Source organism: Ylistrum balloti, unplaced genomic scaffold, assembly GCF_031769215.1.
Source record: "Ylistrum balloti isolate Yb309-2 unplaced genomic scaffold, AGI_CSIRO_Ybal_v1 Utg370742, whole genome shotgun sequence".
Classification (NCBI taxonomy): domain Eukaryota; kingdom Metazoa; phylum Mollusca; class Bivalvia; order Pectinida; family Pectinidae; genus Ylistrum; species Ylistrum balloti.
In genome coordinates, this window is record NW_026782437.1 from 210142 (window position 1) to 237998 (window position 27857).

The window sequence follows — 27857 nt, forward strand, 5'->3', positions numbered from 1 at the left end:
CTGTTTACTTACTATAACTCTTACTCCCATCTTGTTACGACGGTAAGTAATGTAGGTTTAGGTGTCACGCCATCACTATGATATAACAGTACTATTATGAAGCTGTTCATCAGTAAAATCCAAGTTGAGCGCTGGAAATCATATGTGGAGAGTTCGAGATAACATGTCGCGCGCTCGAGATAAGTCGAAATAATGTCGACCTCTCAGTATTATTAATATAAAGAATAATATTGTGCATGTCCTAAATGTACCATTGTATGACATGTACCATCGCACCAACGGCATTCCATCAACACCATTTTTTCTGTGACCGTGATAGTATTAACAAAGTCGTCTGCTAATTCGTGTCGAACATTGTTTACCTGCAAATATAAAACAACCAGGCACTTGGTCCCTCGAAGCGCATGCGCACATCAACAAGCGCCATTTTGGAAGCAACATTTTAAATGGCTTGGCCATGAAGATGAAATAGAGTGATACTTCTTTGGCTATTCACCGATATATGGCACAGGGACACTTATGGATAAAGCCGATTTAATATTGAATAGCTAACATCTTCTTGACATTGATAACAATCACAATGTGGATTCTAGACACTATTTACTCCTTTTTTTGGAACTCGCTGCTAGATTTCGTTTTCTTTATTATTATCGACGCTTTTGCAAAGATAACTCTGGGAGATTCCAGGTAAACATTGTGTAATTTTGTTACATTCAATTATACACGACTTGTCACGGTTAAGAAATTGATGCCTATTTATATAAAGCCTGTAGCTGCCTTGGCCACTCGTCATTGTTAAGTGTTAGGCTACGTGTATTTCTTCATTTACTTAAGATGTATGAACAGGCATGAAATAACTATCGTTGATGTTACGCATAATTTTCATTTTAACTAACATAAATACTTAATGCATACTCAATTTTGCTTTTATTGTGTATTCATAGATGTTGTATCTTAATTCTCATCTGGAAATCCCCTTTTCTATAATTATACACCAGAAACTGATAACTGTTAGTACTGCATGACATTGCTGTACTTTGTTACAGCAGTGTCGCATATAACGTATCATACGTCCCTAGTTTCAGGGATAAATAAACGGTGATGAACTTATAACAGGCGCCACAATAACTAAGCCAGTCTATTATCAGGCAACATGTAGCTAAGAGATAGTCATTATCTGTTATTGGATATCAAATCAGTATAGAAGCATAAAAACGAGGGATGAATAATAAAAATTGAAACCAATCTCAGTCCATAACTTTATTGTACTCTGTCATTTTATGACAACCATATTGCACAACTCTGATGGATTTTATGATTGTTGGAATTTAAGCTGCAGAAGTTCAGTCAGAAGTCATTGATAAGGCATGTGTATATATTCAAAAGTACATTAAAAACTTTTCCCAGCCCTGACAAATTTGCTTGAAGTGTACATGTTTTTAATATTTTGTTCTTTTGGGTCATTTTAGGACTCCAGAAGAAAAGAAAACAATATGGTTTGGGGAGTCTGTCATCCTGGCCTTAACATCTATCATCATCTATTTCTGCGATCACACCCCAGTTGTTCTCATCAGCCTGACTGTGGTAACTTTTGTATATACCCAGTCAAGTGGAATGGTCAGTATCAGGAATTGGTACATTTCACTAAAGACACGATGGGAAGAGTATCAGCAGCATCAAGACAGTGTAGAACGTATGAAAATTCATTTGAACAACCAACAGGCATACTTTCGCTCGGAGCAGGTACGACAAGAGGCTGCTCTGAGGTCAACGCCTTACAACAGAAATGCACCTCCTTTTCAAATGCAGCAACAGCGACATGGAATGTATCCTGTTAAGCCTATTCAACAAAATCGAATGGGCTTCCCTACCAATACGCAAGCAAATCTTGGACATCAGCAGAATTTCAACCCCCAAAACAATGCAATGCCACAAACACAAAGTCCAAGTTTTTGGTCCAGATTGCCAAGAATGAGACTGCCTAATGCATTCAAACGTTCTAATGTTTCTTCAACTGCCAACACAAGTTCAAATGATGACCATTATCAGCTGAGGAAAGAAGAGTACAGTTTTTCTACTGAAGTTCAATCAAATTTAAGATCTAATAAGCAAACTCCAACAGGAAAAACTGACTATTCCCCTCCGATAAAGCCATCTTGGTTTGGTGAGAATTTGGGGCGCAGACCTCTACGGCGTGGCATCTCTGGGTATCCAGAAAGTTACAACTCAGAGAGTACTTCTCTTAAAAATAGATTCATCTCAGCATTTGGATTTTCATCCACACCTGAAAAGCCTCCTGGGTTGAGGAATGAGGGACAAAATTTATGTTTTATGAACAGTATTATACAGTGTTTAGCAAGGACGCCCAACTTGACTCAGTCCTTGAGTATAGAATCTTCCAAAGAATCTGAATGCACAATGGAAGAGTCCTTGCTATTGACTTCCATTGTAGAAATTATTGAAAACTGTAAAGTTAAAGGGAGTGCCAAAGTGTTAGATCCTATTGCATTCCGCCAGGCAGCATCCAGTCTCCCTAACAGTGTGGTGGCACTGCCTACACAGAGACAGGCACAGCAAGATGCAGCAGAGTTCTATATGTGGTTCATGGATACACTTCATTGTCTTCTTAACAAGAACAGGAAGAGTAACTCAAAAGGTAAATAGAATAATAGGCAGTGAATTTAATTTTCATATTAAAGTATTTCTAATCTGGAAATATGTACCAAATATTTGTTTCAATTCATATCGTCTTATCTTTATTCTTAAACATCAGAAGGCTATGATATCATTTTCAAAAGCATTTACCAGGTAGGTCTTTAGGCAACTTGAAAGTGGAAAAATACTGTACTGGTATATTTATATCATATACAAGTGGTCACTTGTGGCCTTGATTTTATTGTATAATGTATACAGCACATAGAAGTCGGCCTTGAGCGTATTTTAATTTAGTGAATGTATTCTTCATAAAAATTCATTTTAGCTTGTCATTATGTCGGAGAGTAAGGAATGTTAACACAGAGAAACTTGACTGTTGACAAATTTTCTGTTAACAGGGCTATGGTAGTTTTCTTACACTGCATGCACAGTTAACATGATTGATTTCTCTGGATTTATTGAAATGCTATTTTATGACATAACATAGGTGAATACTTACCAACTCATTTACTTTTTTAGGAGAAAAAAATTCCAAAACAAATGAAAGATTAAAGACCCTGAAATTTATCTATGGAGACCTCAATCCAGCTAAACTACAAGACCTAAAGTCTGCCTGTAAACAAGAGGTATGTTACCCCACTCTCTGTTAATAATACTGTGTACATTTAAAAAGGAAGTGCTACCACAACATTTACGAGCTGAAGAAAGCAACAATAGAGAATGTTTTTGTTTGGATGTAATATGTTACCAATATGTACCATTCATTTAAAGAAAACTTCTGGATTTGATGGTGATTCATGATTTTAAGATAATGTTCCAAGTCAGTCAGAACATTTATGTATGAGGTACTAGTTTTCTAGAGATTGATTCATTTCAAGTGAAGTAAGTTAAAGTGTACCCTGAGAGGTCAGCTATGTTGACCTTGAAAAATAGTTCTGCACATAAAATACACTATGCCGAAAACGCGAATGCCGTGGAATGTTCCGTTACTGAGAAATTGCGACTTTTCTGAAAAACACACCTTTGGCTGAGAGGCGTTGACCTCGTTTTCGGGCACCCAAACCTGTGACGTCATAAGTTCAACGCTTTTGTTGATGCAGCCATATTGTCTTTACTGTGCTACATGTGATTGTGATCTATTTTGGGATTTTCCGTGGTAATTTCTTTATTTATGTGAAAGTACTTCACATCTTCGCAATATCTAAGGTAGTGAACGAGGGGTCGGTGAATTAGCGCTTAAATCCGCTAAAATGGCTTCCTATCGAGGAGGGAGGCGGTGTGTATGGTTGTCCTAACACTAACACGGATGGAGTGTCGATGCATGACGTCGATAAATAAAACTGATTGTTGATTAAATAAAAGTATATTTGTTAGGTTGATATTTTGTTATTAATTCTACAACTAAACATTTTAAATTGATAGGCTAGCCTATGACTTGGGCGGTCATAGGAATATTATTCCTTCGTAATCGTGAACGCCTAATACTCGGAGAAGGCCTAATCGTGAATGGGTCACGGGAATTTTCACACCGAGAATTTTCATACTACTATTATATAGTATAGAATAGAATTATTAGAATTTATAGAATAGGTTATGTGTGTATGTTGTTTGTATAAGGTGTATTTGGTTTTTAGATCTTCCAGCAGACGATGTTGTTTAGTTATTAATTTTGCGATCGTAAAAATAACAATAAGATCACCAATCTTGATTTGAAAACACAGTTCACAGTGTAGAGATGTCATCTAAACTCATAATCACACCTGTGCCAGGTTAGGTAATTAGCACCTCTGTGGCTGGAAAAAACAATTGTGACACCTGTGAGGTGACACGCCTGTCGGCTAACAACAGACGCGTACCAGTGCTAGGGTAAAAACCAGTCAAATAATTGTTTAAACTTCTAAAACATCAAATTTTTATTATTAACACAGCGGAGGGTGTTATAATTGGTTGTTGACACCCTATCTATATATATCCATAGTGCTACGAAAATTCCCTGGAAAGAAAAATTCCCCTCGGACGAAACTTCTTCGGTAAGAAAATTCCCGACACCTCGTGAATGTATGCATAGTCTTGCACAAACGCGATTTCCCAACGTCAGAAATTATTGATCGAGACTTGAAGGTAGTGAAATTAGTCCAAAACCACGCCCAATTTTATTTTGTTTCTTTGAAATGACGATTCACTGTTCGACTACTTTCACGACTACTGATGAGACCCAGTGAAGTACGTGCCAATCTATGTTGCCCAAGCGATCGTCCCTTTTCGAAGGGTCATTTTCCTCCTCACTGGATACATCGTCTTGTAATTCCAGTTCAAATCGGTAGGGCTGGATTCCGTCTTCAGAAATATCATTCACACCATAATCAGACTCCTCAAAACTCATGCTCAAATCGCTCTCAGTTGCAGTGTCGTTGTCACTGTCAGTCATGTTGACTGCCATTTCTGTTGAACTTATGACGTCACGAGTAGAAGAGCCTCGATTCGGCGGAAATGACGATTCGGCTGATTAGGTCTGGGTGGACAGGTGAAAATCGACAACTTTGAGCTTTAATAACTCGACACTGGGGTGACGGATTTTGACGGGGTTTTCATTATTATTATATTTACGGCATTCTTAACATTATATCTAAATATAAAATTACTCTCAGGGTACACTTTAAATTCTCCAACAAATTTATAAGAAATTAAGTTAATGAGTTCATACATTGTTGTATGTGTTAAATCACTTGTTGTAGATTGATCAAGCTCATGGTTTACAAAACAACTCCTATGCAGAACCAGTACAACGTCTTTCAGACTTGGAGTGGTTAACTTATAAAGCTGAGAACAACTCCGTCATAGATAACTCCTTCACCGGTCAGCTAGTCATTGGCTATCATTGCCTTACTGACAACCGTATCACAGTCAACATGCAGACATTCAATATACTCCCTGTGCCTATTGTCTCTCCAAGAGAAGTCTCTGGACTAGTCATGCTGGCTGACTGTTTTACCACATTTTGTAATGTAGAACATCTGACTGGACAGGATGCTTTAGATCACAGCTCATGGTGTCCTGCCGCTGAGAAATGTACTACTCCAGTTAGGGGTCCTTTTACGCCGTCAGCCACGAAGGTGAATGGGAGGAAGAGAGGTTTCTCCAGCCTAGACTCTGCGGTAGGTAGTCTTGGATCACCATTGACTGGTAATCCAATGTCACCTATTCCAAACAATGGGGAGTTTGTCAATGATAGTGGCTTTCAGGATACAGTGTTCAAAACCTCCACCCCTATAGCTGATGGCCAGATTAGCTTTGTTCCTCAGCATCAAAGGTTAAAGGATGCACAGAGAAGATGTCTTCTTCGTCAGTTACCAGAATGTCTTGTCATTCAGCTAATGAGGTTTAACTATAATCCATTCTCAAGACAATCTAGCAAGGTTCTGGCTCCAGTATCTATTCCCCTGCGGGATCTGGACCTAACACAGATCATGTTTGACACAGTAACAAACAGGGAGGACCTGTCAGCACCAGAGCATAGTCACAAATATGATCTGTATGGAGTTTGTGTCCATCTCGGTGCAGACACGACCAACTATGGCCACTATATTAGTTATTGTCTTCAATCAGAAAATAACACCTGGTACAAGTTCGATGATGAAGATGTCACTGAAGTCAACATGGAGTATGAATTGACAATGCGTGAACTAAGAGAAAATGCATACATACTCTTCTACAAAAAAGCAGCAACAAGCCCGTCTCAGTCCTGAATAGTCATTAGTAGTTGTCATTTGTGAAACTTTTATCATGAAGTGCATCGTTTATATTTCTCGGATCTCATTTTTAAAACAAGTATTAAATGTAGAGACAAAAATACAGTCTTACTATGACAAATATATATGTTCCCTGCTGAAGCAAATGGTTTGGTATGTGAATATTGATATTCATTGATAATATGTAATTAATGTCCCAAAAAATGCAATTCTTTTAAAATTTGAAAATTTCATTTGTGCATGCTTAAAAGATATTTAGATAAATCAGAACACCATTTGAACTTTCATATTTCAGTAAGTTTAACTGTTTTGTGGTACATATAATTTTTCATACGGTTCTGTTGTTTGTTTATGATTAATGAACTGTGAAAAATATGTAGAACTTACATTTTAGGAGTAACAGCTTAGAAAACATGTACATATGATGTAGATAGCTTTATAAAGATTCATGTATATAAATTTGTTTAAATGGCATCATTTTAATTTTAGTCTTAATATTTTTTTATTTATATGTACAACTCTTTTGTATGATTTATGATAATGATGTGAAGTACCTGGATATACTTGTATGTTTACATGCATATTTATTGAAGTAGCAGTTCATGCATGTGATGGTTGCCACCTTCACTAATTAAACCATTTTTATAGTTTGAAATGCTGATTAACTGATATGTTCATGGTTTTCTTCTTTTGGAACATCTTTTTGTATTGACCAACAGTGCAATTATAAAAAGATAATTGAAATGCATAATTTTTTGTTGTAAATGTATACAAAGATTGTGAGAGAACATGTACATTTGCACAGAAAGAAAACCAGTTCTTGCTAATGAAGTTGTTTGCATTGGTCAATCTACAATTAATTATCATGAGCCCTTTTAAACTTTATTGCAAAAAACAATGCATCCTACAATGTAAAATTGAATTATTTCCAGAAGTGAGTGGCTTCATAATGCTATTAATACAGAACCCCGAGACTAGTGTGTAGGTTATAATTGTTTTATATTGCAGTTGGAATATGATATCCTGCAGTAAGCCTAGTTTGTAACATACAGATCAGGACTTAAAGCTAGAGACTAGGCTTATTTCAGAGAATGAAAGAACATTTGTCTGTAAGAAATGGAACTTGAAGAAATAGTGTTAATTCTGTGTTAACTGCTGTTACAAAACTTTAACAAAAGTTCATTTTTATATTTTCTGATGTGATTTTCAACTTCTCCAGTTTGGGGGTTTAACCAATTGGAACAACCTTTCAAATTTCAGAATATTGGGCTATGCAAAATAATGTTGTTTTTTATGAAAGATATTTAGAATATTGTCGTAAATATTTGCAAGATATACAGAAGTTGTTGTTTGCCCACCTATGAAGTCTACAGCACCACTCTGGGTTATCAATAGGGAGATGGTGATACTTTTTATAAAAATGATGAAAAGTGGTCAATATCCACATTTTGAGCTTTAGTAAGACCTAATATGGTAAATATATCCTTTCATGGCCAAATGAAAGATATTTGTCTACAAATATTTTACCAGTATTAAAGATTAATTCTTGACCAAAGTCGATTGATCATGAACAGCAGCCATGTTCCATACCAAATTATCAGAGACATAACATTTTTTCCTCAAAGTTTGATCATCAAATAGAGATTAATGAATTAATTCTGAGGTGTCTTTTCTAATTCTTAATTGTAACAAAAATGTTTTAGATGTTTAATGATTAATCTTTGGTCATGAATGAATATGTATTAGTGCAGCTATTTCAGTTTGATATTCAATGTATGGCCTTGTTTGATTAAAAAAAAAAGTGCTGTAACAGTCCCATTGAGGTATGTCATGATTTGTATATACATGTAAATTAAATAAAGTATTTAAGTACTTTCAGAAAAAGAAAGAAAAAACTGACTCAATGTATCATGCACAGGTACAAATCAAGTTTTGTAGAGAAAGACCGACCAGGACAAATTTATTCAATATACCGATAGTAGAAATTAACCAAACCAATACCATGCATAAAATATTCTCATTGCATTTTGCATCACAAGGGTTTTTGTTCTTATGTGGTACTTACATGGAAGAACAATCTTCAAATCCAAAGGTATGCAGGTTTCACCTTGCCTTGATATATCTGGTCAGTATATACCTCCACAAGTTTTCTCCCCCCATATCAAATAACAATGAAATTAGAAAATTGTTAATTGTGGTTACTTAATACATGTATGTGTTCCTAAACAAAATTAAAACTTGATCTAGCAGTTTGAATGTTAAGAATTTTAATTTAAGCAAATTATTTTTAGAAAGTTTTGTAATATTTTGATATTAGAAAAATTCAATATACCTTTAAAAAAAAAACCTTAAGAGGTAATATGAAACAGATTATAACAAAATCCTTCAGTTACGAGTGTTTGCATCGTTGGATATACATTTTTTTCAGTATCAAACTTGTCATCATAATTCAAATGTTGTAAAGAATTCATATAGTTGATAAATTATTTGTGGATTTGAAAAGAAGTCTTGTTTTCATTAGGGCCCTTCATCAGTGATAAAGAGGTCCTTGACGGTGTCGGGTCCTTTCAGGACTGATTCAAAGTTGTCTTGATGCTTCATTCAGGTTGTTTCAGGACAAAGACAGAGGACTCCCTTCAGGCCCCACCAGTTGGGGTCTGCATCCTGTTTTTCAATCTGTTTTCTGATGATAATAGTTCTATTAATGCAGATGGAATTATTTTCCTGTGAAGGTAAACAAAATATGCCTTGAAGTGTTTTTTTGTTATATGACCTGTAAAATTTACTCCTTCACAAGAGGGAAACTAAAAACCTTAGGGGTTTTGAAATATGCAGTTTTGACAAACCACGTTAGAACTACTCTATCCATTGACTACAGTATCCTTAGAGGAGAGGTTGGGAGGATGGAATTTACAATCTTAGTTTACCATTCCTGATGGAACCTCTCTGCAAAATATTATTTGCATCACTTGAGCAATTTTCAAGAAGATGTAATAAGAGAATGTTTACACACAACAACAATAAAAACAGATCATAGAGGTTTCCTGGCCATTCAAAGCGTGCTCAATTAGATCATCTTATGTCAATATGGTCCATGAAAAGGAAAAGGTCTATACATGTATTGTTATATGAAGAGGTTATCTCCCATGGAAATTCCAAAAAGGCAGTAAGTATGCAATAACTGAACATTCACCACACAGACTTGATGATAGAAACTACAGATTTAGAGATTTTGGCTGCTTAGTATCCATCTTGTTCCTGTGATCACAAATAAGCAATTCCAAAACTAACAGTAAAAAAAATCTTGTGTATCAAGTAATTAATAACACCTACACATGGTTGCACAGTAACAGCTTTTATTGGTTCCAAACCTGGACATATGTATCCTACAATAACTTCCGCACGCACATATCAGCAATAAAACTACACAGGGAACATGGACCACATGCAGTAATATATTCACAGGCTACACCGTTTCATGTTACACTGTTTCTTACGGCTAAAAATGTCCTGTATATCAACACTAGACACATTTTACGCAGCAAAAACATATATTGGAAGTGTTCTTGTATGAAATTGTAGAGGATAATGATGCAGCCAGCCTCTATGGGGGCCTTATGGATTCTTTGCGAGTTTGAAGATATAAAACACTGCAGATGACACATATCAAGGATAAACTTCAAATGAATTGAAATGGGCAACTTGATGAAAATGAATAAACACAATTGGTAAAAATTGACTACATACTTGTTCTTATCTAAATCTTAACACTTCACTAAACATACGGTAATATGTTCTCTTAAACGTTCTGAACTTCCAAAGTGACTTGTCTCTATCATTACAGTAAGGAGTTACAACTCACTGGAATCTACAACTTAAAACTCAGAACTATTGACTTGAGGATTTAATCATTTTACAAAATTGAGGTAGTTTATTAGCAAATATACTGCTACAGTCTGATTTGGGAGTCTTTTTCACTATATCTGATTTAAAATTAAGACTGTCTGATTGGTTTTTTTTTTTTTTTTTAAAGTTTGGTTTGTAATTTCTGACTTGTGAGAAAGGATATTATTATGATGGTGATTACTATCATATTAAATACTGGAGTCCTGCAAGCTTGTCTAGACATCGAACACTGAAAATGCACAGGTTGAAATGGCATTTCTTAATAATCTAATTTTTTCCCCTGTTTTTTTTTTTAATGATTCAAATTGAATTCTATTGACTTTTTCCTGCTTTTAAATATGTTTAATTCAGTTGTGGATAAAGAGGTAATTCAAAGCAATATTTTGGCTGAATTCTGTGTTTGTACAGACAAAAGATTAAGTTAGGAAAACAAATTAAATTACTTTGTTTTCTCTAGAGAAAACATAAAGCATTACTTCAGTTTGTAAGTATGGTTGTATCATTAAGCATAATTACAAAGGTTTTTACTGAAATGTCCTGCAAAACCTTTCCCACATCTGGTAAGAAAAAATCAAAAACCTCTTTGATCACAACAGGGCATTTGTTCAACAGAAATAGTCACATAAACACAGTGTCAGTGGTGAAGACAAATGAAAACAAATTATGTGCATGTTCAAACATCATTTACCAAAACTGGTATAAATCAAGAATTTCTCTCATTAAATTAAAAATCAAAGTTAAAATTTGTCTTTGGTTAAATGAAAGAGATTAAAACTTAAAAATAAAACAAAGACAAGAGGGAAAAAAACATGTATTTCATACACTTATTTGGCCTAGGTATTCGCAAGCATACACAAGGAGGCAAAACAATAAATTTGTACTAGGTAAGATAGAAATTAATACTTTGATACGAGGTAGGGAGCATAGACATGTATAAACAAGGATGACTTTGTGAAATATCAATGAATATGCTATTTTAGTAATACACATGTAACACTGTATTGTTTTTTTTCTCGCTAAAATGTTTTTACATGAATTTTAATTTGAACAAAATCCCCCAGCTACAGGGCAAAAGTCATGACTGCATAGGCTTCTAAGTCCTGTTGAAGCTTACAGTAAAGTGCAATTAATTTCTGATAAGTATTTGGAACACCTGATCTTTCTTATTCACAATATTTATCTACTGTAAGTCTGTGTGTTTGCATTATATAAGGGAGGTAAAATTAAAAAAGAATGCTTGCGCATAACTTGGTGACAAAATTTCTGAGAATTTCTACACAAAGCACTGCAAAAGCTAGGAGTTAAACAATGAAGTAGGTCTAAGTTCAGTGGTGAGTGTAGTGCACACATAGCCTTGTTGCATTTATTTGTCACATAAGTCAACTGTTTTTTATTTTTCCTTGTGAACAAAACATCTTAACTCTCACAGCGTCTCCCTTGGTAGTTACATGCTTTCTGCATAAGATATTTTTCTCATGACAATATGAATGGAAAAAAAGGTAAAAGTTTTTTTTTTTGTTTTTCGGGGTATTTTAAATTTTCGTTTTGTTTTGAAAAGCTTACTTAATTATGGGAATTTGTTGAAATGTATTTGTTTTTCTTCAGGGTTTTTTTCCTTTTTTTCTACTAGATCTTGTTTATCCTACCTGTTTTAACATTTCTGGAGTTTTATTTCAAAGTCTACACACCACATTACAGTTTTCAAGAGAACAATACTTATCTGATTATCCGTTAAGGTGGGGATTGATGTCTGCCATATTTCCTTGGCACACAAACAAGTCTAATCTTGATTTCACAAACATTTAATACAACAAATATTTTCACAAACATATTTTTCGTGTAATTCATATAGGTTGCACAATAATTTGTTCTAGTTAACCTAAGATTTACCATAACAAATAAATAAGTGTTTCTGAAAGTTGTCTTAATCTGATGATAACTGTTCAGGTTTGTGTTAGAATGATATTTTTATACTGAAAATAAAATATAATTTCAAAGCACTATCAATTTAAACTTTTTCCATTTTTTTCTTAATTTTTCCTTTATCCTGGAAATCAGTTATTTACAATTTACAATCTAGTGTGTACAGTAATTCTTCTGTATGTTAATACACATACCACAAGAAAAGTACCTAATAACTTCATAATTGTGAGAATAAAGCATCCTTAAGACTAATATTATTATCTAGGTTACTATGTATATGTATGTTGAATGAAGATACCAGGGTAAACTGGATATTGAAAATAATTTTAACTTCAGAACATTTTAAATAGGTATTGTTCGAAATAGGTCCACAATGATTCAAGTATAGAATTACATATGATTTTTAATATAAATAGTCATGATTGACAACCACTTTCATAAATTGATTGATCAAAAACACTGTTTGAAACATCTGACACACTAATACTTGTTTAAACATATAGTACATACTGAGTGGTAATGTAAAATACATGATGTAGGAATAAAATGTGTGGTATAAGATGAATTTTAAGTACCATAATACACTATAAATTATTTGATATTTTATCGAGTTTAATTCTCCAAGCACAGAAATCAGAAATACATACAACTGTTATTTGGAGAGAAAAAAATGCTATAAGTACGATAAATGTATCTATAAAATTCAATGTTTACATACTATGACTTCACACTATTTCATTTAAATTTAATTTAATTGCAAGGAAGCAATACGCTAGAAATTATATTTCAAAGGTGATTTTTTTTATGTCAGCTGCTCTTGTAGTCATGTCTTTTTTATATTTTATACAAGAAATTAAAAGAAATAACTTTTAATATCCCATTTGAAGAGTTTGTTTTATTTGAAAATGTCTACAGCCAATCAACACCATGTCTGACTTCAAAAACATACATGTGAATTTAAGACAATTTGATCTTTAAACACTGTCAACTTCTCAGAAAGATTTTACCTAAGTAATGGCATTTTCGATTTCATTTCAGCCAAATGTCTAGTTAAAGCAATGGAGGTTAAGCAGCTGTTAGTATACTGGTCATTAATGGTGACCAGTCTCCTACATTGCACGCCCCAGCATTTCTTCCCAACTAATAGCTGTTGCTTTCAGAATTTTGATGAGAGTCATAACTGTTAAATTAGCAAAATAGTGATTTGATCAATCACTAAATCAATTCATCCTGAAGATATTGTAAAAGCATAACTCTGAGATTTGGAATTTCTTAATGATAAAAAAATAACATTATAATTGCTACTGGAAACCATAAAATGACAAGACTTCATTCGAGGGCTCATTATTCAGTTTCTGCTTTTATCATGGTACTTTTATCTGAAATATGAACACAGACATTACAGGTAAGTCTGATGATTTAAGTATCATATTTTACTAGATGTAAGTCCAGGGGGCTAATGTTCTGAAAATGGACAGTGCAGGAGATAGTCTTCCAAAACATGAACCTGGTCAAATATGGAAATATAACAAACAGGTGTGTTGATCAATTACCATCTTCAAATTATTCAGATAATGACTTAAATAATGAACAAGCTGTGTTTATCTGTCACATCGTTCAGATAGTGACTGAAGTAATGAACAAGCTGTGTTTATCCGTCAATCGTTCAGATAATGACTGAAGTAATTAACAAGCTGTGTTTATCTGTCTCATCGTTCCGATAATGACTGAAGTAATGAACAAGCTGTGTTTATCTGTCACATCGTTCAGATAATGACTGAAGTTAAGAACAAGCTGTGTTTATCTGTCACATCGTTCATATAATGACTGAAGGAACCAACATGCTTTGTATAGCTGTAACATTATTAAGATGTGATTGAAGGAACCAACAGGCTGCATAAAGACTGAAGCACTGTACATGTTTACACTGTCTTAACATACAAATAATAAAATAACATAAAAATTATGCATGCAATAGATAAGAAACAAAATTAAATTAAATATTTTTAAAATTAAATTCATCCTAAAAATGTTCTACAATTCAACTGATAAAAATAGTCTAAAGCAATATACACAGATAGGTATGTCTTATTAAATAGTAATTTCTTAATACATTATACAAGTAAATCACAACTAAAGGTCAAGGTTAAATGACATGGACGTGATATATATTGGTACTAGGCTCTTGTTACATACTGTCATGTGAATCCTCAATGTTATCATAGTTGTTATGATCCAGATGGCTAATTAAGTTTGAAGGCGTAGTAAATTACACAGGAAACTGAATTTGGACCAAGACAAAAGACTGGTGCTTTAAAGTGAAACAGACTACAAAGTTTGGATTTGCAGAAATCAATGCAGAAACATGAAAAAATTAGACACTGATAATATTTCTCAAAAATTTGTTTTCAGATAAGGTATGGTATTTAAAAATCTTAAATATGACTGATGATGAAGAAGCTTAATATACCTCATGTACTGTATTTTTATATTTCTTTTTTCTGAAATGTGTAATTTGAGTGTAAGCTGAAGGGGGTTCAACTTTGAAGCTGATAATACTATATGAAGTCATGAGAAGACTTCCTAAACTTCATAACTATCAATCCTCTCAGAGAATTGTCTGTCCAAAAAAAACTGACACATGACATATATCATGTCCAGTAACACGCAATCAACAGACCACAACCTTCCATTCATATCCAGGTACAGAACACATTATGCAAAAAATACTGTAAATTAAAGAAATTAAAAAAAAGGCATAATATACAAGATTGAAAATGAGGAGTAAAATTTTATGCAATATTCATTACAGTGTATATCTATGAATAAAAGTTCACTAAAAAAAGTTTCATTTGGAGATTAAAGGGTAACAATTCTAATATCACATACAGTGAAACCTGTCTATTAGGACCACATGAGCACACACTTATTTGTTTTATCAATGACAACCAATTCATAAATACATGTATCACCTGAGTATTAATACCATATTTACCTCTTTCCCTTGAACGATCTTGACAGACAGGTTTTACCATAATTTATGCAGAACACCAGCCGGTGGATAGAAAAAGGCAAGACGACATACAAACTGGGTAGACACAAGCTTGGCTATGGCTTGCCGTCTAAAAACCCTAGGAATTTGTAACTACTAGCAACCATAATTAATCACAAGAAGCAGAATATTCAAACCTATCTCAGTAAAGTTGACAGGATTTCTGGGATAAATTCATAGTCAACCTTCAAAAACATAGTATTCACATAATTCTATTATTTTTATATGGCTTGTTATCGTTTGTACACTTTCACACCTAAATGTACTGTGACTATCCATCTATTACACCAAGCATCCTACATCATTTACAGTTTTACCACTGTATTTTATTAAAGCAAAAATGGAGATATACATGTATTCCATATGTTTGGAAAATGCCAGAGTATATATACTCAAGGTAGATATCAAGCATCTTGGCACAAAGACTAAGTATAGTTTTATATACATGTTATAGGAATATTCATTTGGTTGCATAAGAAGGAGATATATATTTTACATGTATATATATATATGTATATAATGACTGAAGATTTCATCAAAGGGAGATGACTCATGAAGCATCAGTGGCGGCAGTAGATGATGGTAGAAGATCGGGGTCAAGAGATTCAGGAGCAGTCAACACATAAGGATCTGACTTATCTGGAGTAGAGCCTCTTGATGTGTAGGATTCTGATTTGTCTGGTGTAGAACCTCGCCTCCGATGAGCTTTCTTTTCCTGTCTGTGGATTAACTTCATGCGATTTTGTGTCTGGGAAAAGAGAAAGAATGTCACCACATTCATGATATCTCTATTTTACAGAAATATAATTCAAAATTTTTATGTTTAAACTGAATGCCTTTGGCCTCATGCAATATATCACACGGCCAATTAACAGCATCTTTGGTCAAATATTTATAAACACTAAACCGGAAGTAGTGACTAGCCAAAGGTTGCACATCTGGTCACTTTGAAAGCTAAGAGTTTATAATATTGTTGCAAACATTTCATAGCTTGTATTGGGGAGTAAAGTTTAAGAAAAAAATATCTGTTGATCGATGCATACAAAACGATGACTGAATATTGTGTGCCAGTTATAAACACTAATGTACTGGTATGCCTATATTCACACACACAGAAAGATGGTATACAGTTGGTATATTTCAAAACTTGTTTATAATATAACTAATATCCACAACATAATTACAAATGTTTACTTCATTTAGGAAGCCATTCTTCTCAATTTCTAAGAATAGAATATGTAATGACTACAGAAAAGCAGGTTGTTCATTGTTAAGATTCAAATTGTGTACAAGTGCCATTTAATAGAAGTAGAAGCTGATTCATCATTTTTAATCTGCAGATTAAGGCCCTGCTAATGATGTTAAGATATTTGATCAAAATATATTCTTTCTTGTAAAAAAAAATCAAATGCTAATATATACTCATTATGTGTTTGTTTACAATAAATTTATCAAGCAGTTTAAACATTCACCAATAATCTTATCAATTTAATGTCCATCAATTAACATGAAGGTGAGTATCTCTGTTTGACAGACAATATGCCAACACTCAGAAGTCCAAACGACTGGCCTTTCAGACAATTTTAGAGGGGAAAAAATGAGTCCGGACTATTGATAGTGTACTAAATATTCTGACAAAACGTTTATCAGTTGATTCTGCAGTTTCTCCTTATCTTTAATTTCTTTGTCTGTACAATTGATAGTCTACTTTTCTATACTTACCACTTCTTTAAGTTGATTCAGAAGTTTCCCCTTTTCTTTGTTTAATTTGTCTGTACAATTGATAGTCTACTTTTCTATGCACTTACCACTTCTTTAAGTTGATTCTGCAGTTTCTCCTTTTCTTTAATTTCTTTGTCTGTACAATTGATAGTCTACTTTTCTATGCACTTACCACTTCCTTAAGTTGATTCTGCAGTTTCTCCTTTTCTTTAATTTCTTTGTCTGTACAATTGATAGTCTACTTTTCTATGCACTTACCACTTCTTTAAGTTGATTCTGCAGTTTCTCCTTTTCTTTGTTTAATTTATCTATTTCCTCATTATTTCGCTGTTTCTTTGTACTTGTCATTTCCAACAGAGCTATGTTTGCATCTTTCTCACTGATAGCTGCTTGTATAGCTTCTTGTCTGTAGAAAAGAATCAGTTAAAATTAGCTTTAATATCCCCTTGTTATTTTGTATTTTAATCCAGCATTGAACTGTACTGATATGACATTTAATGACATCAACAGAACTTTATATTATGTTTTCTAATACAAAAAAAATGAGATCCAACACCCGTGTGGACTGTTCTATTAATTTTCAGTAATCTTCCTAGCATGGATTCCTAAGGAATACACAAGTCCGGTACCAGTAATGTATAAACAATAAGTATAGATGATCACACAACATTCAGGGAAGAGCTTCACCAGGCTTTAATGTTGACATGTTTCAGAATACTAGGTATCTGTCCTCAGAACAGGGCAACACTTCAAAATATAGGACTTATATAGTACCTCTGCCTAGCATCTACACATGTTTAAAGTTGATGCCATGTCATAGATATTATACAGAATACAATGATGTGATTTTTTTTGTGACATCATAATATAAATACATGAAGTGGAATTTCCCTAGATACTGTATTGCTACTTTATGTAGTTCAATATAAATAAACATAAACAGTAAATATGATATAGATGTCTCCCCTAGGTATAGATGTACAAATATATATAACAGTTTCAACAGAAAGTGATAGATGAACATTCTTTGAAACTAGTATAAAGATGTCTCCCTGAGGTATAGATGTACAAATATATATACACAACAGTATAAACGGGTAAGTATTAGATGTACATTGCTGGTTATATGTTTTCTAATAGAAGTTTTCTTGTTATACAATATTTTTATAACATAGGCAATCTTATATCATATCTAGGGAAATACTTTACACACAATAATGTAAAACTTACTTCATTTCATACACCTCCTCCAGATGTTTGTGACGTTCTGACATCAGACGTTTGAGCTTATGGTCCTTCTCTTCCAGCTGCTTGTTCAGTAGAATCAGCTTCTCTGACTGTTCAAGGGACTTTTGTCTGTTGAGTTCTAGTGTGACCTCAGAAATCTGACAAAAACAAACAGACAAAAAGTTTAAAACAGTCCTTATTTGAAACAGATAACATTCTCATTGTTGTGCATGAAGTAATTTTCATATTGGTTTTTGTGTCACATTGCTCAATGCTATTAACAGATCATTCAGATACTGAAGGTTATGTTTATAGAAATGTATTAACTCACAAAAAGCATGTATTTAAAAAACAAGACACATATATACTTTTCACTAAACTGTTGACAAATGATAAAAGTCTGAACTCTTTGACACTTTTAGCGAAACCAGCACTCAAAAATACCTTTTGAGTAATTTGAACTCTTCGATACCCTTTACATAACCTGAACATTCTGATACCTTTCCTTGTATGTAACTTTCACTCTTCAATACATTTACTTTTGTATAACTTGAACTCTCCAATACCTTTTCTTTTATAACCCAAACTCTTCAATACCTTTTTTTTTTTAAATATATAACTTAAATTCTCCAATACCTTTAAATTCTTTTTTTTGTTTAGATAACCTGAACTCTTCAATACCTTTTCTTTTGTGTCATCCAGCTGAGCCTGCACTTCAACCATTGCCATCTCCCTTTCCGCTGTGATCTTCACACTTTCCTTCAATGCTTCCTCCAACTCCTCTATCCTGTCTGCCTGGGATACCAGCTTGTCCTGAAACAATCAATGTGACTTGCAATAAGAGATCCTAGAGGGATCTTGGCGCCCACCATTGTTTGATCTCCATTTGCTCTTTGAAAGTTGGATCTTTTCCTTTTTTTCCTCTTCTTTTCTCTGTTTTTGCTCTTAATGATAAGAAATTTGAACATTCCTTTGCAGAAATAGTGATGATAATCTTTACCTGCCTAATCCAAGATTGTTGCCTGGAAGTGTTTTTGTTTTGTTTTTCACAATTTTTCTGATAATCCCCAAAATCAAACAGACACAAGTAAAGAGCAAAGGGAACATATGTATGAAATTTGAGAGATATCCATTCAGTAGTTCTTCAGAAATAGGGATACCAATCTTTACTTATTGTCAGGGTGATTTGAATAGCCCACCATCTGATGTTGGTGGGCTAATAAAAAGTTCAACTTTCCACACAAATGCTTTGTCTGTAAAAGTATGAAAGTAAGTCTGTAACAAAAAAAACAAAAGATTTGTCTTCCTTTGGTTGGAATATATTTCCAACTATTACCTGTAGCTGGGTGGCATCATCACTAAGATCTCCCTCCCGCTTTCGTGCTTCTTCCAAAAGATGTGCACTTTTCTTCTTCTCAGCCTGTTTGTTCCTCTTCAGTGTGCCAACCTTTTGTTTGTACTCCTTGATGATGCTATAAGGAAAGGAATTAAAGTAAGTTCTGTGTCCCATATCAAGTAATATCCTATGGATATCAGCACAGTCTTTAGTGCACAATACATTTTTTTAAGGCAAAAAGTCTTAAGTTCATAATATGTGAAACTTTCTATTTAAATGGTATTCAAATCTGAGACAAATCTTTATCTATTAAGTCTATGTATGACCTTGCCATCAAATTCCAGTTAACCAGCTACTATTATGCTCTTAATTTGGTACAATCCGATTTTAGCACAGTATTAAATTTTGCTGTATAAATACAAAATGCAATCTAACAACAATACTTTCCAGACAATTTTAGAGTGCAATACTTGCAGTCCAAAACATAATTTTAAATTAAGACAGCTAAACCATGTAAGTTTGCAGTATCTAATTAAGGTGGCTGAATAACTTGGGTTAAAATGCTTTTGATATGTTTATTCTAACAATTAAACAGTTGTAATGGTGACCTATCTTTAAGTGTTTACAGAACCAGACTTACTCCTGTAATTCGGTGATCTGGGCATCTTTATCAGACTTTTCTGCCTCCGCCTCCTTGACAATTCCCTGAAGACGATCTGCTTCAGCATGTGCCTTATTTACCTCATTACGAGCTTGTTCGAGCTGGGATGTCATCTCAGTTACTTGCCTCTCAAAGGACTCCAGATTCTTTGTTTCAGGAACACCCTTTTTGAGCTGTAAATCAACAAGGCAACCATGCCATAGTCAATTAGATAGAAACATCACATTTGTTTGAATCTCATCCTTATTTCAGATCCCCTCTATTTCTGACATGGATAAAGATGTATTCTTTCACCAATCTGATGCTGAATATCATTAAGGTACTTGACTAGGAATACAAGAATACTTATGATGACTTGAAAAGTCTTCATGTCATTACTGGCTTCAGTATGGATTTAAATTGTACCTTGGTTACACACATCCGACATCCACATATTGGCCAACATATATATACACTGATTAATAAAAGCAAATATCATAATATGTAGTTTGCTCACTGAACACCATGAGAGGAACCTATCATTGCAATCAAGATCAATTTGGGTAAAAGGTCTTGCCCAAGACACAACCACAATTTCTGAGAAACACAAACCACTGCTTGTGGGGAGCTTCAAGCCAAGTACCTCGTATCTTAACCTCACTTTAAACCACTGGTGTCAAGGTCATAATTAATTCTGTTGTGATCAGAGTCAGTTTACCAGAACATCATCATCCATACACTTTGACCTTGACCTAGCTCTGTTCTCACCTCTTCCAGTTGTGTATCTAGTTCTTTCTGACGATCTCTCTTTGTTTGTAAATCATGATCTAGCTGTCGGACTTTGTTCTCCAACTGGAACTTCTCTTCACTAGCTACAGTTGCCTGCTCCCTCAGCTCAAACAGCTCAGTCTGCAATACCAAAGGTGTTTAATTTAGTCATATCTATACCATACAGATATCTTTTATTCTAATCAAAGTCAAGAAGAGGAATAAGTTTCCAATTCAGATGAATTAAAATCTACATATAGCTCTACGTATTATCAAAAATTCTAATTGAAGGCCAATACATTTAATACCATAGCAATCAAAAGAAACTGTTTGTGGAGATATGCAGAGTTACTAAGAAACCAGCTCATTAAATGTCACTCTTAGTTCATTAAGACCTCAATGACAGCCATAGTACTAAAGTGTACCTGTTTATTGGTTAGCTCTAGCTGTAGATCATCTAGTCTTGCCTTCAGATTCTGGTTAGTTTTAATGTACATATCACATTCTTCTTGATGCTCCAAGTCAGTTTTCTCACGGAGGTCCTTTAATCTGTCACAATAAATGATACTTTCTATGCCTCATTTCAATCATTTGTCTACCATAGTTAGAATATTTCATAAATAGCTGGCAAATACCAAGTTATAATATAAATCACAAAATTATAGAATTCAGAAATATTTCACTTTCAAGGATTAGCCAAAGAGATTTCAGTTTTAATTAATGTTAATCTATCCCTTAAAAATATTTGAGCAATTTATGTACAATTTACTTCCAAACTATGCAGCTGATCACATGGCATATAAGTGTAAACTTCAATTCAAATCATATGACTTATCCTTTATACTACATAAACCAAACATACTTCTCTATTTGTCTGTCTTTATCATTCAGAGACTCTTCCATGGAGGAGATAGCACTGTCAGATGAGAAGGAATCCATGGCAACAGTAGCTGCTGCAGCCACAGACTTGAGACGCTGAATCTCATCATCCTTATTATCTATGGATTCTTCCGCCACTTCAATCTTGAATTAAAACAGAATTTGTATTTATACTCATTGTATTCAGGGAATATTTTGCTACGGTTTAACTTCTGGCCTTTTGTCAACACAGTGAAAATTAAACAGTCAAATTTTGTGGTAAAGATACAATATATGTTATTATGAATTTAGGACAAAATCAACACTTGGAGAAGACAAATACTTTTTTTACTGCATTCATTTTTATGTAATCTTGTATAAACAGGAAATCTATATAATCCAGTCCTTTATCAACATCGAACTGTAAATATTTCTAGGTAACCCTGTATAATTTGGACACCTGTATAGCCGAGACCTGTAACTAGGTCCCACTATCTACATTTTTACATAACCCTGTATAATCTAGACACCTTATAAACCGGACCTTCAACTAGGCCCCATTTTAAACATTTCTCTAACCTGTTAGTCTTATTTATTTCAGATTTGTTACAAACTGAACTTGTACATTATTAAACGCTGTGTCTTCCAAAGAATCAGAAATGGTTTATTTCATATTGCAGTCCTATGAAATATCTAATTAAACGGTATAATTTGGTTTGAAAGGCCATCAGATCATGTGACCTGGACAGTGTACCTTCCGTTGCAGCATACTGATCTTCCTGTCCTTGATCTCAATCTGGTCTTTAAGTTCCCCAATTTCACCCTCGATCTTCCTCTTCTCGGTTTGCAAGTTGTGGGAATGCTTGGCCTTTCTATCTATCGTGGAGTCTTTATCCTTTAAACGCTCTCGGAGATCTTCAATCTGTACAACACAAAATGTTATCAATTATTTTATAAAGTATCAATCTTGTTTGATAAAAACAAAGGGATCTCTCTACAAGGATACATTTTATCAGTTTCCACACAAGGCTTAACACCAGCGATTGAAATATTTTAAACTACATCACGAAGAAGTGTTCCTTGTTTTCTTTTAACATTTCATCATTGTTCATCCAAATATTGTTGAAGTAAACCAAATGAAAGTCATAATTAATGGTGCATGGAATGTAAAATGGCAATGACGTTTGTGAATTTTTTTCTTTTCCTATCTATCTTTTCTTTGGTTTCGGGTGAGACAACAAAGGTGAATATACATTATCATAACAATATTTCAACTTTTTTGCCTCTACCCATCCTGTTTTTTAGCACAAATCAAAATCTTCATTTTTTATTTTCAAATGAACTGTGAGATCCTACACAAATTTATGGGCTTACATCTGCCTGCAACATGCTGATGTGTTTCTCCTTTGCACTGATTTGATCCTTGAGCAGATCCACATACTGAACCTGCTCTGTGTTCTGACTCTTTGATGCCTCAACCTTTAATTTCAGCCCAAGTATCTCTGTGTCTTTATTCGCCAAATCCTTCTTAAGGTGTTCAATCTACAACAGTAAACCAAAATTTCGTTAAATTTCGAGCAGAGAAAATCCCGTAAGTATTTGTATTACAAGTATCACAAGGCAATTTTCCCAGGTAAGTAATGACCTCTGAGGACTTTACAGGGCAAATATTCATTCTATTCCTTCATAAGAGAACAATTTAAATATTGCATGTTGTGTACTGTAAAATCCTGTATTTTCATGGGGCTCATGGGGGGAGGGGGATTCAAATTGTAATGAAGGTCTAAAACACACACAACTGTGGTTGCCCATTGTTACGTAAACTGTCATTCATATTTGTGTAAATTTCACCATGGTAATATTATCATGTTACTCTCAAATGTCTCTGGTATACTTGGTGTTTGCACTGTTCTACTTTTTTTACCTTAAAATTTATATTTACCATATAGCTGGTAGTTTTCTTTGGTCAAAACTTACACTTTCACCCCTTTAGAAAAATCAAATTACATTTTCACTACAGGGTAATTAAAATTTCATGATTGGATGTAAAAGAACATCTAATACACATTATTTCCTGTAATAAATTTTTGCTATCACATTTCCTATCCCTATGAAAATAAGCAGCTATACACATTATTCCCTAATTCCAATATTGTCCTGTGTGCAATGGCTGAAACAATAATAATTTCAATTTGTAAAAATAGTACAATGTCAATGGTTCACCTCATTCCTCAGAGACTTTTCCTTGCTGGACAGAGAATCTTTCAGACTACCATCCTTTTTCTGGCTCTCCGTTGTTCCGGTTCCTTCCTCCTGGAGCCTCATCAGTTTGTCCTCTAGACTCTGTACCTCCCTCTCTAGTGCTAAAATCCTTCCATCCTGTCATAGCAACAATATCAAGTGGGTATTGGAATAAAGAAATCTTAACCTCATGCAGGTAATGAAATAAGAAAATCTGAACCTGATATCTAAACCCCAAGTTGGTGAGAGTATTGATATCTTGACTCCAAATTTGCCTCATGTTCATTTTACCCTCTTAGATCTTATAAAAGGGAACAGGGTTTATAAGAGTAACAAATTAAATTGCCCTCCATGTTCATGGAATACTAGGGCAAAAAGGTGTACAATTCACATAGATCAATACAGCCAAAAAAGGATTTTGATAAATTATGAATCCATTCTATATGTAATGTAGTTATCAAATCCCATTGGAGATATCAGTATTTACTAAGATTTAATTAAATTCTATCAATCAATGTTACTGATTTATCTCCCTTTGTGTAGTATAGTCAATATGGTCACATTTACACGATACATAGACTTTTCAGTGTTTTCCTTTTTCTATGAAACTAGTGATATCTGAGATTGTTGAGACTCAAATATTTCACTCCGAGACCCCACTATATCTCTTTGTAACTGGACTCATCAAATTTTTGGAAATGGTGCTCTGGATTCACCAGAAAAAATCCTACAAAAATTACTGGGCAAGGTGTTCCCATCTATAATGTATCTAGATAGGATAGTGTTCCAATTTCATCAATATCAGGGATATTGCTTATATAACAGTGAGCTACAAGTCTTAAATTTCACCAATAACAGGGGTTTTGTGTCCTCATTCAGGGGTAATGGGAAACATTGCTCCTCGTTGAAAATTTTTTTACATACTTTCCTCCATGTTAAAATTTGAAGCCGTGGTGATCCTTGCAGTAAAATGACCTAAAGAGCTACCTTGGCCTTCGATAGGCTTTTGTGAAATGGTGATTACCTTGGCTTCCAGCATGGCTTGCATAGTATGTGTGCTGGCTGGTTGCTGTTTCAACTGGACCTTAATCTGTTCCAATTCATCTCGCAGGTGGCTGTTTTCCTGAAATTAATATAATACATGTAACAACATTTACTTTAAAGAAAGAGCTCATCTTCAACTATGAAATCCAACTAAATAATATTAATATGTCACGACTAAAAAATATCTACCTGACCTTAAGACATGTCAGCCAAAACTTACAATTTTGTTAAGATAAGAAAAAATAAGATCTTTTTGACACTGTAAGGTCAGAATATATTTCATATGAACCGATGTCTCTGAGACAAATTTATAATTTTACCTCTTTCGACTCAGTGAGATCTCTCTCTCTATGACCAAGTGTAGACTGTAGTTGTCGAACCTTTCTTTCACCTTCGATGACTGATGTTTGTAATTTTTCCATTTCTTGTCGTTCAGCTTCTATCTTTTGGGCAGAACTAGACAATCCCTTGCTTTGTAACATTTCTAACAATTTTTTAATACTTTCATCTCTCGCGGATAATGTCTGCTTTTGTGTTTCGATTCGAATCTCCATTTCTTCCACTGTCTTTTTCAGGATCACAATCTCTTTGGATTGTTTGTCTTTTTCCCGTTGTAAAATTTCGATTTCTTGTTGTGATATTTGACGACTGACATCAACATCTTCACATCCAAACAGCTTTGACTCCAAATCCTTGATGGTAGATGATTGTTTCTGTACAAAAAAAATGATAAATTGAAAACATTTTTACAGTATCTTTTATTTGAAAATAATGAACAAATATAATACACTGGGTAATAGGTTGGATCAAAATGTTTTCATCTATTTCCACTTCACATCTATCCTGCACCATTTCTTAAACATTTACCACCCTAAAGACCTATGGGTTTTCTTTGAAATTAATTTTCACTTTGATTTGAGAATAACATCAGTAACATTATAATGTAGCTTATAGGCTAACACTCTAATTAAATGTTCTATTGTGACCCAAATTGTGCATCTGGGGCTTCAAAAGAATTTGGATGTATCTTTATGAATGTGGATAGCTAATTCAAAACATCTAATTAAAAGCTACTGTTTAACATGAGTTTTGCAATGTATTGTAAAAATATGTCGTATTAAACCATATTAATCACCTTGAATTCTGCTTGTGCTACCTTCAATTGTTCATTCAACAAGCAATATTTGGCACTTTCTTCTTTTCTTAACGCTCTCTCCTTTTTCAATTCAGGACTCCAAAATGTTTTAATGCTATTCATACTGGAACTCAGTTTATCCTTTGTAGAATCTAACTCCTGCTGCATTTTGGCACATTCTTTGTTCAAATCAGCTATTTGGGCTTGAAAATCTAATATCAAAGTATCCCTAAAACTTCTCATATCTTGGTCACGATAATGTTTCATTTCCTGAGAATTAAACAATTGTGTCGTATAATCTGGTCTCTCTGATGACCTTGATCTTCCAAAGGGCTGTTCTGAACGTTCCAACGACCTTGCACCCATGTGAGGGTATTCTCTATCTATGGACCTATCACATTTGTTATTCGCAGAAAAACCTAATGAAGATCTTGGACTTCCCGCAGGACTAATACCTATATCTCCTCGTGCAGAGAGTTGTAACCTATCTAAATTTCGTTCCAATGATCGTTCACCCATGAAAAGTCCATGCTGGTGATCTCGTTCGTATCGATCCTTTAAAGCTCTTACATTAAGACTATTTGTATTACTGTTTGTAGGACTACTGTAGGGACTTTTGGATGAGCTAGGTGATGGCATGGTGTTGGCGCTACCGATACCATCTACCATACTGTAGCTGGACCCATGATTCATACTGGGGTACCCAGCTGTGAAGGACTGCATTGTCTCATTTGGAAGATTGATTGCACTATTAGATCCTTGGTTTCCTTGTTTCTTGTCATCTTTTGATCCACCAGAACTCCTCCTCGACCTGGAGAAAAGATTTTTCGGTAGAGAACCACTGAACAATTTATTACCGGACCCATGACTCGGACTCCTGTTATTTGCCTTGTCTGAACTATGTTGCTCGTTCGGTCTATCCTCTGGACTGTGTTCAGCCGAGGATGTCTGCGACTGGGAACGCTTCTTGGATTTACTTCGAAACATAGTGAATTGGGAATCGATTAATTACATTCGCAATATTGCACTTATTAACACAGCAGTGACAACATCGTTCCCAAAACTTATCTCTATGCGCATCCTACTTCGGATGATCATGGCTTAGTTGCACAGCTGAGTCGAGCTGCACCCTGCTCGCGTACCGAAGATGCCATAAAGCTATAACAACATGATACTTCCCTTCGTAGGCCTCATTCGAGGCACATTGTGGTTATCGAAACTTTGGTCAGTTGTGCATGTCGTTATTAAACATCACATGACCCATTAAATTGCAAAGGCCGGTCAAGTTTTCGATTCGGTACTTCTCATCAGCAACCCTCTTCTCTAATTAATATTTATGCATCGTCTATATCCGGTAAACCAATATTTCGGAATGAAAACTAGAAACATGCGAAACGATCTATACCGTTTGTAGCTAAAACAGAAGTATTGATTATACTTTGAGTTTATCACTATACCTGTCTTTACAACAGGAAAATATCGATATATTTATGTAAATTGGAAAAAGAAGATGTTAATATTCCTTAACTATATTTAATTCATCTTATATAGACGTATAGTGGTATGGTGTTGAGACCATGGCAGGGGGCAGATTGCAACCT

At 34.2% G+C, this 27857-nt stretch overlaps 2 protein-coding genes across 2 annotated transcripts; one reads left to right on the top strand and one right to left on the bottom strand.

The window, feature by feature from the left end:
• Positions 1–452: 452 nt before the first annotated feature.
• On the top strand, positions 453–8291 carry LOC132557958 (uncharacterized). The gene is made up of 4 exons (XM_060222485.1): positions 453–687; positions 1470–2656; positions 3175–3281; positions 5391–8291. The coding sequence occupies exons 1-4, from the start codon at positions 581–583 to the stop codon at positions 6399–6401; spliced, it is 2412 nt and encodes an 803-aa protein (XP_060078468.1). The 5' UTR covers positions 453–580; the 3' UTR covers positions 6402–8291.
• Positions 8292–9743: 1452 nt separating this feature from the next.
• Positions 9744–27316, bottom strand: LOC132557925 (ERC protein 2-like). Its single transcript, XM_060222453.1, has 15 exons — positions 26257–27316; positions 25442–25834; positions 25102–25200; positions 24060–24215; positions 23211–23378; positions 22591–22758; positions 21841–22001; positions 21404–21527; positions 20979–21119; positions 20211–20404; positions 19571–19706; positions 18916–19047; positions 18238–18392; positions 17266–17413; positions 9744–16033 (listed from the first exon to the last, which is right to left on the bottom strand). The coding sequence occupies exons 1-15, from the start codon at positions 27241–27243 to the stop codon at positions 15836–15838; spliced, it is 3360 nt and encodes a 1119-aa protein (XP_060078436.1). The 5' UTR covers positions 27244–27316; the 3' UTR covers positions 9744–15835.
• Between the last annotated feature and the right edge of the window lie 541 nt (positions 27317–27857).